This window comes from Brachycentrus maculatus, unplaced genomic scaffold (genome assembly GCF_059751285.1).
Source record: "Brachycentrus maculatus isolate JH-2025_06_01 unplaced genomic scaffold, ASM5975128v1 h1tg000705l, whole genome shotgun sequence".
NCBI classification, from domain to species: domain Eukaryota; kingdom Metazoa; phylum Arthropoda; class Insecta; order Trichoptera; family Brachycentridae; genus Brachycentrus; species Brachycentrus maculatus.
In genome coordinates, this window is record NW_028281436.1 from 22,318 (window position 1) to 37,620 (window position 15,303).

General features: G+C 29.4%; 1 protein-coding gene across 1 annotated transcript; it reads left to right on the forward strand.

Moving 5' to 3' along the window:
• The first annotated feature begins 2,401 nt into the window (after positions 1–2,401).
• LOC148300503 (zinc metalloproteinase nas-6-like) lies at positions 2,402–9,514 on the forward strand. The gene is made up of 6 exons (XM_088274672.1): positions 2,402–2,564; positions 3,198–3,386; positions 5,584–5,687; positions 6,843–7,032; positions 8,904–9,037; positions 9,425–9,514. Exons 1-6 carry the CDS (start codon positions 2,402–2,404, stop codon positions 9,512–9,514), a joined length of 870 nt encoding a protein of 289 aa, XP_088130798.1.
• Positions 9,515–15,303: the final 5,789 nt, after the last annotated feature.

Genomic DNA, 15,303 nt, shown 5'->3' on the forward strand with positions numbered 1-15,303 from the left:
TTGGTGCATTGATATCCTCAGATTAGATAAATTAACTATAAATACAAACGAAAATTCTTATTTGAATTTAAAGTGGTATCAGCGTTAAAAAAATGTAAGCATTTTTTTTAAATTTAATAAAAACTCAATATATTTTGTACATTGAAAGCATTATTAACTTTGTGGTATGGTAATAAAACATATAATAATGAAAAGGAGAGTGTAAAATACTACATTGTTGTAGATGTTAAAACAATTTATTTTTTTATATTAAAATGAGTAATAATTTTTTTCTAATATTGACAAAAAATGTTAATATCAATACATATTTATAAAAAAAGTCCTTTAAAATTTGCGATTTTTTAAAAGTATATTAAATTATTGCCATCATCTGTAATATCTTTTTTTGTAGTTTTTCATTAAAAGTATTGTGGTTGTCAATCAGGGTTCGATTCCCGCCGATTGTAAAATGTAAAATCTAAATTGTAAAATGAATTCAAGAAAGATTTATTATCAATTGGTCTGGGTGTTTGTGATGTATTTTTACATTTACCTTCGCTATCCTTACTATCCTACCTGCAGACAAGCATCTAAAATTAACGCTTTGCGGGTTATTCCTTTGAATAAATAAATATATTAAACAAAAAAAAATATTTATTGTTTCGGCATTAACTTTGTGGTAAGACATGTTACAATGATCAAAGAACACACTTGTTTTTTACCAACTTGAGTTTTATTTTAGACTACATGTTTCAGAAGTTGAACTGCCATCATTCAGGACTGTATAAAAACTGATATTATACAGACCTGAATGATGGAAGTTTAACTTCTGAAACATGTAGAGTATAATAAAACTCAAGTGGTAAAAAACAAGTGTGTTCTTTAATCATTGAAACAAAAAAATGTTGCAAGTGTGATCATAAACCAACAGACATTAAATAGGTACCCTGTAAATTCTCAGGCATCCATATTCTTCTTCATCTATGTTTTAGACGTCAAAATGTAAAAATAAACTTCAGTTAATCCATGTAATCCACTTTCAACCAAATTTGAGAACACTTATTTGGACATACTCCAAATGTTGTGACATTCTTATTATTTCTTACATATTGCTCACTCCTTTTAAAAACGTCATATTTAAAAAATCGACAATTTTCAGTTGTGCACGTTTTTGGAATGCCCAGAAAATGTTATATATAATAGAAAAAATGGCATATTTTTAGCTTAATATTTACCCGCTACAAGGCAGAGTGTGTTTTCGCATTTTGAAGAAAAGGTCTTTTTTAATTATTTTTTTAAATATACTAAATATTTTTCAAATGGATAAAAAACTTTTAGGTTTTACCTTAAAAGATCTGTTGCACAGCAAAATGTTCATAAGTGGCTTGATATTAATTTTTAAAATATTTGATTATATTTTTGAACTTCAAAAACGATATCCTGAAAATCATTTTTTTTATAAATGACGTTGTTGAAAGGAGTGAGCGATATATACTTAAGGCCCGGTATTCGTTAAGTCGCAACTTAATTTCCTCTAAATCCAGGTAACATTTAACGTAATTGACATGTTCCTTAAAACACCATTTTTGCATTAAAAAAATAAGTTTTTGTTCGAAATAAATTTATGGTTTTGACAAGAAAAGAGTTATTGAAAGGTTATGAGTTAAAAAAGTTATAAAAAGGTTTTTTTTAATACATATTCTAAAAACAACAAAAAACACCTAATATGTATATATTCTTTAAATAAATCGGGCGTGGACACACGTGCAGCCCTGACCGCGACTGATCGGATACTGCCTCGAGATCTCAGCCTTAAAGTTTTCACCATTTTATTTTAGATTATACAAAGAGGTTTTAAATAATAAAATAACAACCAAGTAAGTAGTTTTTTTTGCAATTGAATTTTATTTGACTAGCAACCGGCATTATCAGACTAGTGTGAGTCTAAAAAAAATGTTTTTCATATGCACAACTAGGCAGGAGTTGAACACCTTGATTTTATATAATTTTTCTGATAAAATTTAATTTGTTAGTAATGGCATTTTTTACAATTAAAATTAAACACTTGAATATACCACTTTAATGAGTTTTATTTTTAAAAGCATAAATAAAAATATTATAATAATAGTAAATATAAAATAAAACTCATTAACGTTGTATACACATTTTAATAAAATAATCATGTCATTTCACAAAGTTAATGCCGAATCAATAAATAATGTAGTTACAGCAAAGTTTATGGGCATGATTTGATATAATTTTATGTTAGAAATGGTTTTTGTATGTGAATTAAAATAATATATAGTCAAATTTGGAAACGTTGGTTGAGGACCTCTTCTACTGCACATCAGTATGGGGAAGTCCTGTAGTTTCTGAAACATAATAGATAGATTTAAATAATTGTTTTTTTTATAGCTGCACAATGATTGCCGCCAAAGCCTTTTTGTGCCTTCTGTTTGGAGTGGCATTCGTCCACTCGGCTGTGCTGAGCTCAGATCAAGTCGCTCCAAGGGTGATGAAGCCGACTTCAAATGCCCAGACGTTCAGAGACTTCTTGGAGAAATCTGTTCATGGACAGTACTCAGGTGAGCCAGTCTAAACAAAATGATAAAATTAAGTATTTCATGATTTTGGTATTTTTTTCAACCGTGCTGATTATACGAAAATAACACCTGATCCGAAGAGGGATAACAAACGATGTTAGTTCATATTTGTATGGAAATCGCAGTACGCAGCTTGCCGTCAGCCGAGTCACAGATTCCAGGTCCTTTCCAGCGCGCAGCCGAGTGCCGACTAAGCGAGAGGCTGGAAATCGGATCAAATGAAAATGGAGTAATCTAATTGTCTTTCTTTCTTCTTGTACCACATTTATTAAAGTGAAAGAAATAACATGTCGCTAGCAGACAAAAACAGGGCTTTTTTTTAAACAAAAAGTTTCCGGAACCCACTTCATGTCAAGCTTTTTACTTTAAAAAAATGTATTCAATATATATCATTAAAATATTCATTAAAATACCATGTTTTATAATTTTGATGAATTTTATAAATATGGTATATATTGTAATTACGTAAGTGCAAACATGGTTTCATCTAATTGATTTTGAAAATAAAAATAAAAATATCCGTGAAAAGGGTGCCGAAACGCTGTTCCACCGCGTAACATGAAAAAAAAGCCCTGGTTAAAACTATGATGTGATTAATGTTAAGATTTTTTCTAGATCCGATAAATCCGGAATTGGCAAAGAAGCAGAAAATGTGGGAGAGGAGCGGGAAATTCCAAGGTGATATTGTTCTGACTGAAGAACAGATAGAGAATCTGGTGAATTCTAATGGAAGGAATGCCATAACGAATCAAAACTATGTGTGGACAAACAAGGTTGTGTACTACTCCATCAGTCCAAGTTTCAGTAAGTACAAACTGTATCTATCAAATTTTAATTTTAATTGACAAAATTCTTTCTCACTATGTGGTAAAAATAGTGAAGGATATTGGGACCATATACCAAGCTAGGATACAAAATGGCGAACCCTCTTCTAGTGGAACGGAAGGCCTGTTGACGACATCCAGCATCTCTTGAGGAGTTTTACGTGGTTTCATCCCAGCAATGATTAAATACTAAGAAGTTACTGCTTGGCCCACAGTAGTTTATACTTTCTGTTCCTAACATAGATTAAAATTTGAACATGTGCTTGGCTAACTGGATTATTATTTCTTCTAGAATAAACAATAAACCACTAAATGTTCTATAAACCTTGTACATAATAAACAAGGTAAAAAATAATAAAAATCCCATATAAAATGTCACTTTGTGGTCGTGCTTTAACGTCCTTCAAGATAACAACTCTAAAACTAGACTAAGCTTCATATTTATACTAAGTTTCACATACATAAAGATGTTTTTTTTAAGTATCATCTTTGTTGAAATGTCGAAAAATAATATGAAAAATATCTCCTACAATTGGAGATAATCCAGATAATAAGAAGTGAAGGATAAATTTATCATAAACCAAGCTGGGGCACAAAATGCCAAACCCTCTTCTAGTGGATCGGAAGACCTGTTGACGACAATCAACAGTCCGGCTTCTCCTGAGGAGTTTTACGTGGTTTCCTCCCAGCAATAAATAGTAATAATAAAAAGAGAAAATACTGAGAAGTTCGTGATTGGTCCATAGTAGTTTATCCTACCTGTACCAGACACAGATTAAAATTATACGTGTTCTTAGCTATTAGAAACTAAAATCCATTAATTGATCTACAAACCTTGAAGACAATACGCCAGGTATATAATAATAAAAAATCCCTTATAAAAAGGTCACTTTGTAGTCACCCTTCAACATCCAAAGATAACAACTATAAAATTTAGAGTAAGCTTTTTAGTAATATTTGTGTATTTATTATATACAAAAATAATTCAATTTCATACTATTAAGTGGCTTATTATTAGAAATAGGTATCAAATTGTGGTAGAGTGGGTTCGAACCGAGAAACTCTGACTCAAGAGTTCGCGACACTAAACACGGGACCACAACCCGACAAGTATGCTTCATATGCTAAGTTTCATATACATAAAGATGGCGAACGCCTTGAAGCGAGTGTCGCCACAGATGTGATGAAAAAGTTGTATTTACCAGTAAAATCAAAGCATAAAAAATTGACATTTTAATTACAACATTTTGAGTGTCCAAATACTTATTCACAAATTTGGATTATCTCCAAGCATAGGAGTAATTTTTCATATTATTTTTAGACATCTCAACTAAGGTTTTTTTTGGTATAAAGATACATATTTTATATTTTAATAATTATATGTATTATGGCTCTTTAGGCACAGCCTGTGCTGAGCTAAAATACTTACATGTTAATAGAATATAGAGTTTAAAATATAGTTAATGCTATGTAGGGTTTTTTTTAAATGAAGATTCATCATTGTTGAGATGTCAAAAAATAATATAAAAAACATCTCCTATAATTGGAGATAATCCAGTTTTGTGTTTGGACACATTCAAAAGTTGTAAATAAATAAATAAATAAAAATTATGGTATCTCTGATATGTTTTAATTTATAATTAAAATGTCACTTTGTTTTAAAATCACTATAGTATATTATAATGATTTTAACGTAACATTTAAATTATAAAATGGAATATCACAAAGTTAGTGCTTCAAATATTAATTATGTGCAACATTTTGAGTGTGTCCAAATACTTGATTATCACTGTTCGCAAATCTGGATTATCACCAATTAAATAAGTTATTTTTCATATTATTTTTCGACATCTCATCAAATATAAAGAAGAATATGAAAGTCTGGGCATTTACGGAGCTGACGACTGACGATTCAAGAACAAGGTTTCTAAATTGGTTCATATATTTAGAACTTCCAAGAAATTGAGTAGTGTGGTTGTATATAATGGGTAGAATTGGTAAATGTTACACGTGTGTAAAGTGATCACTTAAACCAGCCAATGACGATCGTCAGCCCCGTAAATCCCCAGACTTCCATATTCTTCATCATCTTTGATGAGATGTCAAAAAATAATAAATTAAAGGTCATTAAAAGAACAAATTTTGGTATATTTAAAAAGTATTCTTTTATTTTACAGATGCCGATGAAACATACGTCATTGAAAATGCAATTTATAATATTGAATATCATTCTTGCTTAAAATTTGAAAAGCGAAATACTGGCAACTTCGTCAATATTGTGGTAAGATCAAATAAATTTCAAATACTTGCTCCCAAAACTGGATAAGAGGTCCTCACCAAAAAGTTACATTGCCAATATTGCACAACGAATCCTTTAAAATGCAAATCTGTCCTGTTTGCTGTATTCTATCAAAATCTTAATTAAAGTTGCGACAAAACGTGACCAATCCTGTGTTAAACCGATAAGAAATCATTCAACGTATGAAAACGTAACAAATTTACAAGCAAGAATTCCTGATTAGTTAAAATCATTTATGATGGAAATGTAACGTTTTGGTGAGAGCCTAACAATTATTGCATTATACTCGTAACTTTGCATTCAATTATTGGCTCTATTCAGATGTGGTCGGCAGCAAGGACGACCAACGAGGAAGACGCAGGTCACCAAATAACTAGTGTCCAGTCATGAGTGTAACTTGTTTACAAACATCATGTTACAACTTCGATTCCATTATATCAAACACTTTGATATATTTTTGAAATCTCAAAGTAGATAATAAAGAATATGTAAGTCTGGGTATTACTGGGCTTATAACGTATTACAGGCTGGTCAAATGATCACTTTATACAGTGCAACATTCACCACTCATTCATACATTCGTGTACACTAAACTCACATGTACAGTGTCATGAGATTAATGATATATAATAGATTTTAAAATAATGTTATAAGTATTGTGGTTGTCAATCATGGGTAGAATGGTTAATTATTGCAGTAATCAATTAACCAGCCTATGACAGCCCTGTAAATACTCAGATTTTCATATTCTTCTTCATCTACATATGTATATTGAGATGTCAAAAATGTCTGATATAAATGATTTCTATAGATCTTGGGTTCTAATACTTATGTATGTATATAATAAATAAATAAAACCCCTATCCGCACCCAATGGTGCATAGGGCACTGCGTCATATAAACGCAGTGTTATTTTGATCGTTTACACATGAAGGAAAGGTGAACAGCCCTCCGCTTCACGTACCAGTCCAGGGTAATATTAAATAAATATTACAGTGAAAAAATCGCTTTTATTTATTTTACCCCCCTTGGGAATCGAACCCGGGACCTCCAGAACGGTAGCCGAGCGTGCTGACCATTACACTACGGAGGCGGACATGAGGCGGATGTATGTATATAGAACAATTTATTTTACAGAAATCTAGCGATGGGTGTTGGTCATACGTAGGCATGATTGGAGGAGGCCAAGATCTCAATCTCGGAAATGGCTGCGTGTATTACGACATCGCCATCCATGAGTTGTTGCACGCCATCGGCTTCCAGCATATGCAGTGCACTCACAACAGGGACGATTACGTCCGAATCTTGTGGGGAAATATCCAGTCTGGTAAGAAAATGAAGCCTTGCATCTTCTTTTGAACAACAAAATCGCCTCCCATGCCAAGCGATGGTAAATTTTTGAATAGTTGGATGGTTTACAACGGGGTCTTTATTGTGATTTTCAAGAGTTGCGTTCTTGTCTCCTTTACGCCAGTTCTTGAATTTCTAAGTTCGTCCATCACCATGGAATTGAGAGATTCCAAAAACATATGTTGATGATCCAGTCAAGCAATGTTCTTGTTACATTTCGCTCACTCCTTTCAAGAACGTCATAAATCAAAAATAGTCAATTTTCAGTTATGCATGTTTTCGGAATGCCCAGAAAATGTACCATATCCCAGCAAAAGCGTCATATTTTAAACTTAATATTTACCTGTTTTGAATATTGAAAGCATTAACTTTGTGGATCATCTTGATAAATTATTTCGAGAAATAAAAATACATTGTATTCTGATCCACTCACATTTTTATTTTTCCAACTAGTTTCGGCAACGACCTGTTGCCTCTTCAGGGTTACATGTAACCCTGAAGAGGGCAACAGGTCGTTGCCGAAACTAGTTGGAAAAATAAAAATGTGAGTGGATCAGAATACAAAGTATTTTTATTTCTCGAAATAATTTAATATTTACCCGCTACAGGGCAGAAGGTGTTGTTTTTGCATTTTGAAGAAAAGGTATTGTTTAATTTTTTTTGTTGTTGTATACACAAAATATTTTTCAAAAGGATAAAAAATATTTAGGTTTTACCTAAAAAGATCTGTTGCACAGTAAAAAGTTCAATAAGTGGCTTGATATTTATTTTTTATACATTGTATTATATTTTTAAACTTTAAAAACGTTTTTCTGAAAAATCAAGTTTTTTGATTTATGACGTTCTTGAAAGGAGTGAGCGATTTGTTCTGAGTTTGGAGTCAGTGTTTGTGGTGTAGTATTTCATCCTCGTGGGTTGATTATGTGATGATTGGTTTGCTTATTTTATGGTCAGTTTAGGTAATTCTTCAGTCTTCTGTCTTCCACTACTGGAAGATTCTATATTCTTCTATTTCTTTCGGTCAGTTACTGCTCGCAGCCAATTTTACGCCCCACAACGTCTTTGTCGTCCAACCGTCTTTTTCAAGGTCTCCATCTTAAAATTTCAAGGGTCCATCTTGCAGAATGATAGTTTTTTGTTTTTTTCTTTGGCCTTCAGTGCCTTCACAGCTGGATAAAGGCCTCTTCTATATCCTTCTATTTCTCTCAGTCGGTTGCTGTTCACAACCAATTTTTACCCCCCACAGCTGCAATGTCGTCGGACTATCTTTTTAAGGTCTTCCGACCTACTCTTATTCTTTCAAGGTCTCCATTCTGAAATTTTAATAGTTTTGTAAAATAACATGTCTTGCTCATTGACACTTCAGTCGGTAAATGATGAATTCTTTTTCCACTTATATCATCTACTATAAAATTATGACCATCAGGTGGCTGTAAAATTTCGTGTCTCGTTATTGAGCTTGAAAAACTCAGATATTTTCTTTTGAAACAACGACACTAACTGGTGTTCAAGGGCTACATCATGCACTCGTCTAAAAACCGTCAATACCTCAGTGTTCGGGACGAATTCTTCAGCCAAGTTGATGGTTTTGTTGAAAGCTTTTGCTGCTTCAGAAGGTAGAATTTTTTAAACTGGCATCAGCTGCTTACCGTCATCAGATTCCTTCTCACATGTGACATCATGTATGATGATCTCCTTACTCAAAACTTCTTGATTGGAGCCTCTCATCACAGCCACCTGATGGTCAAATTTGACGCGTAATTGTTCGGATTACAGAGCGTTCGGATTAGCGAGCTGTCATTGCATGTCCTGTTTAATTTCAAGGTTCTTGATGTTATTTATTTACAGGTACAGAAGGAAACTTCAACAAGTTCTCAGCAAGCGAGGTGACCAATTTCGATGAAACCTATGACTACGTCAGCGTGATGCATTATGGTTCACATGCCTTCAGTAGCAATGGAAACCCAACAATCGAACCTTTGGTAACTATCTCTTATATAATATTTCAATTCGACAGGCGCCGTGGCGCAGTTGGATAGATGCTCGACTGTGAAACTGGCATCGCGAGTTCGACCCTCGCCAATTTTAAAATTAATTATTTTATTTCTACCATTTTTTTTTTCAATTGGTCTGTTTTCAATTTTTTTTCAATAATGTGAAATTGTAATTTTTGCTAAAATAATATAAACACAAATATTCTCTTTTTTTACAAAAAACAAATAATGTCAAATTGACAAAATTATTATAAGATAGAAATACGCGATATCCACCGAATTATGGGCACATATTGGGGTGATTATCTTTAAATAATCGAATCCAAAAACCGAACGAAGCAATGATTTATTTCATGTATAATTTTTATGTTATAGATTCCTGGTCAAGAGCTCGGCAATGAAGTTGGCTTGACTTGGGCAGATATAAGGAAGATCAACAAACTGTACAACTGTCCCAATTATTAAGTGAAAATATCAATCAATTGTGTCAATTGATGATCGTTTTCACATTTTTTTTTAACAATTATAAATACCAGAATGACACATACCAATTTTTTATTTCCACAATATAATACTTGTTTATAACAAACAAATGAATACCATAAACAACGTGCATTATGTAGAGGCAATGGCTCTTACAAAATTAAATACAGCGAAGCTCAAATGCATTTTTTTACTAAAATATTTTTATGTTTTTGTAAAAATTGACTTCCGTCGCGAATATATGAATAAATAATAAATAATGGTAAGTGATTTGCTGATGAATATGGACTATTAAAAAGTTTTTTTAGTGAGTTTTTTTAAAGAGTTGAATGTAGATAGATGTTGGTGTGAAATAAAAATAAATGAAGAAATTTTGGGACAGGTAGATGGATTGGTATATTTGAGAAATATGGTTATTAGGGATGGAAATATTGATAAAAATATAGAAAAAAGAGTGAATTCTGGGAACAGAGTTTATGATGCACTGACATCTGTTATAGTAAATATATAGAATGTTATAGAACTGGTAGTTCACTACCGAGTCCGGGTTCCAACCGTATTTTATTTTTCGTTTATTTCTTTTTATTACACCAATGTAAACTATTATTTACATCATAAATATATATATATATATATATATATATATATATATATATATATATATATATATATATATATATATATATATATATATATATATATATATATATATATATATATATATATATATATATATATATATATATATATACATATATATGTATAACAAGACTGGAACACAAATAATAAAGTAACATTTTTTTTACATAACCAAAACTAACACTAACACAAATCAAGCAAAATATTTTTAAAAAACTGGTATAATTAATAGGCATAAGAAACAAATTTAAATGAAATAAATGAGAAAAACATAAGGTAAGAAGCATATTTAAATTAAACGAATGACAAAATATAAAAAAAAAAACAAGGTAAAAACAAAGAAAGAAAATATGACCAATCACTACATATATATCTTTCAACATTTTGAGTGTGTCCAAATACTTGTTCACAAAATCTGGATTATCTCCAATTACAGGAGTTAGTTATTTTCATATTATTTTTTGATATCTCATCAAAGATGAAGAAGAAAGAAAGAACCAGCCTATGACGGTCGCAAGCCCCGTAAATGCCCAGACTTCCATATTCTTCTTCATCTTTGATGAGATATCAAAAAATAATATATATCTTTCCATAAAGTAAGTTATTTATAAAGGAAAGTAGGCTGTTAACCCACTCCTAGGTATATTCTTCCTCATCACCGTAGAGATATGAATAAATAATAAAAATCTTGGTATAAAAGACTCCCGACTGGAGAATAATATAAGTTTAATAAAACATTTTGAGTCTCTACAATTGAAGTAGTTGCTTAATAAAAAGCTTCTTTCATCTCACAATAGATGTATTTAGTGAAGTTCTAGTGATTGAAGCACAACGTATCGAAATTGGATTATATATGAAGAACCTCCAAGAATTTGAGTAGTGTGGTTGTCAACCATGGGTAGAAATGGTAAATGTCCAGACTTCTATATTCTTCTTCATATTTGATGAGATGTTAAAAAAAATACCAAACTAACTAACCATCACGCCGCTTCGGGTAGGGGTAGGCAGAGAGAATAGAACGCCACACCACTCTGTCTTTGCAAACATTCTTCGCCTCTTCCACGTTCATGCATCTCCTCATACATACTAGCCGATTGTTACGACTCCCAACCTGACTACTTTCAAGTATTAGGCATACCTTAAAAAAATACGAAACATTTAAAAATATTGTCTTATCATATGTTATTCATTATACAACAGTTTTGATTGCGATTAGTGTGGATAACGAAATCGGAATGACGATTTCAAACTAAATTAAACGATTAATTGATTGAAGATTTCAATTGTAAATAATACATAAGTCTTTTGCCTTGATTAAAATAATAATCGTATCGTATATTATCAGTCATCACCACAAAAATAACCTTTTTTCATCACTGATATAAACAATTTTATATCAGTGATGAAAAAAGTAGCGCAATTGGGTAGACGCCCGACTGCGAGACTGAAGTCACAGGTTCCATTCCCGTCAAATGCAAAATGAAAATTCAGAAAATACATTTAGAATTTTTAACGTTTCCAAACTCGTAAATGTATATATATATATATATATATATATATATATATATATATATATATATATATATATATATATATATATATATATATATATATATATATATATATATATATATATATAAATATATATATATATATATATATATATATATATATATTTATATATATATATATATTTATATATATATATATATATATAAATATATAAATATATATATAAATATGTATATATATATATATATATAAATATATATATATATATATATATATATATATATATATATAAATATATATATATATATTATATATATGTATATATATATATATATATAAATATATATATATATATATATATATATATATATATATATATATATATATATATATATATATATATATATATATATATATATATATATATATATATATATATATATATATATATATATACATATATATATATATTTATATATATATATATATATATATATATATATATATATATATATATATATATATATATATATATATATATATAAATACATTTATATATATATATATATATATAAATATATATATATATATATATACATTTATATATATATATATATATATATATATATATATATATATATATATATATATATACGAGTTTGGACGTATTTGTTAATTTATTTATTCACACAAACGCCCAGAGAGCTTTTACAAGTAAAAATTCAAGTTACAAAAAATAAAGAGTTGTTACAAGAACATTCACATACATAAAATAACAAGAAAGTGTGATCTGCAATACAAGCATGAAACAGTTGTCATTGTTATTAACTTTCTCCGTTTTTATTTATACCCGGCCACGCGTTGCTGTGCTCAGTTTCCTTAAATGGAAAATAAATAAAATATACTGCTCACATTTCAAATGTTGATTGATTTTACAATCGTTGTGCATTTTCGTCAAAATGTAGGTACATCAATTCAAATGGATTACTTATTTCGTAATTCTTACCGCACTGTGTAGCGTGAATAAATTACTTGAATTATTTCACTTATCAGACACTTGTTATCTCAAAATTGGTATTGAGAATAAAATGGTTCCATCGCTAAATTTATTCAAGTAAAAAAAATATTTGACTTCGAAATCTGGTGGAAATAAAATGTCATAGAAATTGGTTACGGAATACGGTTAAATCGTTCTTGTTTAAAATGGATTAAAAAACAAGGATGATTAAGGGGGAACTCGCAAACGTCCAATTCAGTATGCGATCGCCTGCGCGAGAAGCCAGACGTGTCTCTCGCACATTAAAAAAATTAAAATAAAAAAAAAAATAAACAAAAGATTACCTTGAATCTTTATTTTTCTTGAAAAATTGTTTTCATCATTTGTTTTACTCCTTACCTTTCGAAAAGGCTTTTCGTTTCAAAACCATTTATTTATTTCGAAAATCGACTCATTTTTCAATACGAAAACAGTGTTATAAACAATTTATACTTATACAGTTTTTTGTTTTATTATGAACATAAGTCTTTGAAAGAATCTTTCCCACATTTTCTATTCGCAAGCGGGATATCCCATCATGACGTATGGAATCGAAAGTAAAGTGGACACCGTTGGCACAAAAAATGAGTGTCGGAAATGAAGACTCTAAGAAGCATATCAGGCAAGAGTCTTCGAGATAGAATAAGAAACGCCAAATTTTAAATCGTTAAAATACTCAAAGTTGGGTTATAATTATTTTATTGAAATTTAAAACTTGAATAATCCACTTTGTCGAGTTTTATTTTTATTTACGACTAGTTTCGAAAACGACAATTGTTTTCATCTTCTGGTACAAATTAAAACTAACGAATTAAAATATATTTAGGTGTATATATAGGTTAATAAATATAGGTAGGGGGGTTAAGGAACAACATTTTTTGTAAAAGGAAACATTGATAATAATGGTGACGTATTTTGAAACAGTATATTATTAATTATTGTTTTATCTGAATTTTAATTATTATGTATTTCTAAATTTTCTAAATTATTCATGACTTGACCTTTATTGTAACAGAGTGTAATAATTTAAGTGTGTGAGAGTCAAATGAGTGGTTTGTTTCCATGATATGATTTGCAAATTCCGAAAAATAATTACTTGTTAGTCCACGACGATGTTCTCTAATTCTTATTTTTAGACTTCTCGCAGTTTGGCCAATATATTATAATTAAATACATAATATATCATAATATATTATGGATTATAATTAATTACCCATCCCTAACAATACCAAAAACTTCCACGCACTCCGTACACCATATGAAAATATGATTTTAAAAATTCCTAAAGGTGAAAAACAGATAAGAATAAGAAAACTCATAGTTAGTTTATAATTCATGAGTATTTCAATGTTTTAGAATTAGTACATTAACCCTGAGGATGACAAGGTTCTTGTCGAAACCGGTTGGAAAAGTGTACCAATAAAAAGTGGTTAAAACAAAGTTGTTTTATTTTATAAAGGTTATAAAATGTGCCACAAAGTATCTGCGAAAAACATTCAAGAAATAATGAATGTCTTATATACTGTACAATACAATAAAAATATTTTTTATTATTATTGTATTGCTATATAAGTTTTTTTACAACTATGTAATCATACATAACTTACATTTTGTTAATTAGAACTGTGACACTATCGATGTCATTCTGCCATTCTGTCATGAATAAAGATATACAAGTACTTGAATGATTACCATATATGTATTGAGGTCTTCGTTAAATTGACACACAGCGAAGTTAATCTTCAGCGGAGGTTAGTGTGTTATGTTACTTTCAAAATTAGTAAATTCTGAGGCCGAAAAATACTTGGCATGATAAAATATTTCAAATACTTGGGCGTGAAAAGTCGGGAGTCGGTATAATCGACGGGTATATTTACAACATTTTGAGTGTGTCCAAATACTTGTTCACAAATATGGATTATCTCCAATTACAGGAGTTATATTCATATTATTTTTAACATCTCATCAAAGATAGCCTAATAAAAAGTTTCTTTTCATCTCATCAGCTGGAGTGTTCCTTAGAGACAAAAAGTTCATATCTTTGCAACATTTTGAGTGTGTCCAAATACTTGTTCACAAATCTAGATTGTCTCCAATTACAGGAGTTATAATAAATTAGTTAACTAGTTAAATAAAGAGTCAATAAATTAACTATTATTAAAATGGTATTATCTGGCGTTCCTCATGTGTGTGATTATAAACCAGGATTCGGACCTCACATACTAATAAAAGAGTTTCTGCTCAATAAAAAGCTTCTTTTCATCTCACCAATAAATGTCTCTAGTGAAGTTCTAGTGATTCAGGAACAATGTTTCGAAATTGGTCCATATATATATATATATATATATATATATATATATATATATATATATATATATATATATATATATATATATATATATATATATATTATATATATATATATATATATATATATATATATATATATATATATATATATATATATATATATAATATATATATATATATATATATATATATATATATATATATATATATATATATATATATATATATATATATATATATATATATTTATATATATTTATATATATATATATAT

Excerpts from the sequence above, each read along its gene's own strand:
- LOC148300503 (XM_088274672.1), top strand. The coding sequence starts at position 2,402 with ATGATTGCCGCCAAAGCCTTTTTGTGCCTTCTGTTTGGAGTGGCATTC. Across the intron at positions 2,565-3,197 it reads TGTTCATGGACAGTACTCAG|ATCCGATAAATCCGGAATTG; the intron begins GTGAGCCAGTCT and ends GATTTTTTCTAG. Across the intron at positions 9,038-9,424 it reads ACCCAACAATCGAACCTTTG|ATTCCTGGTCAAGAGCTCGG; the intron begins GTAACTATCTCT and ends TTTATGTTATAG.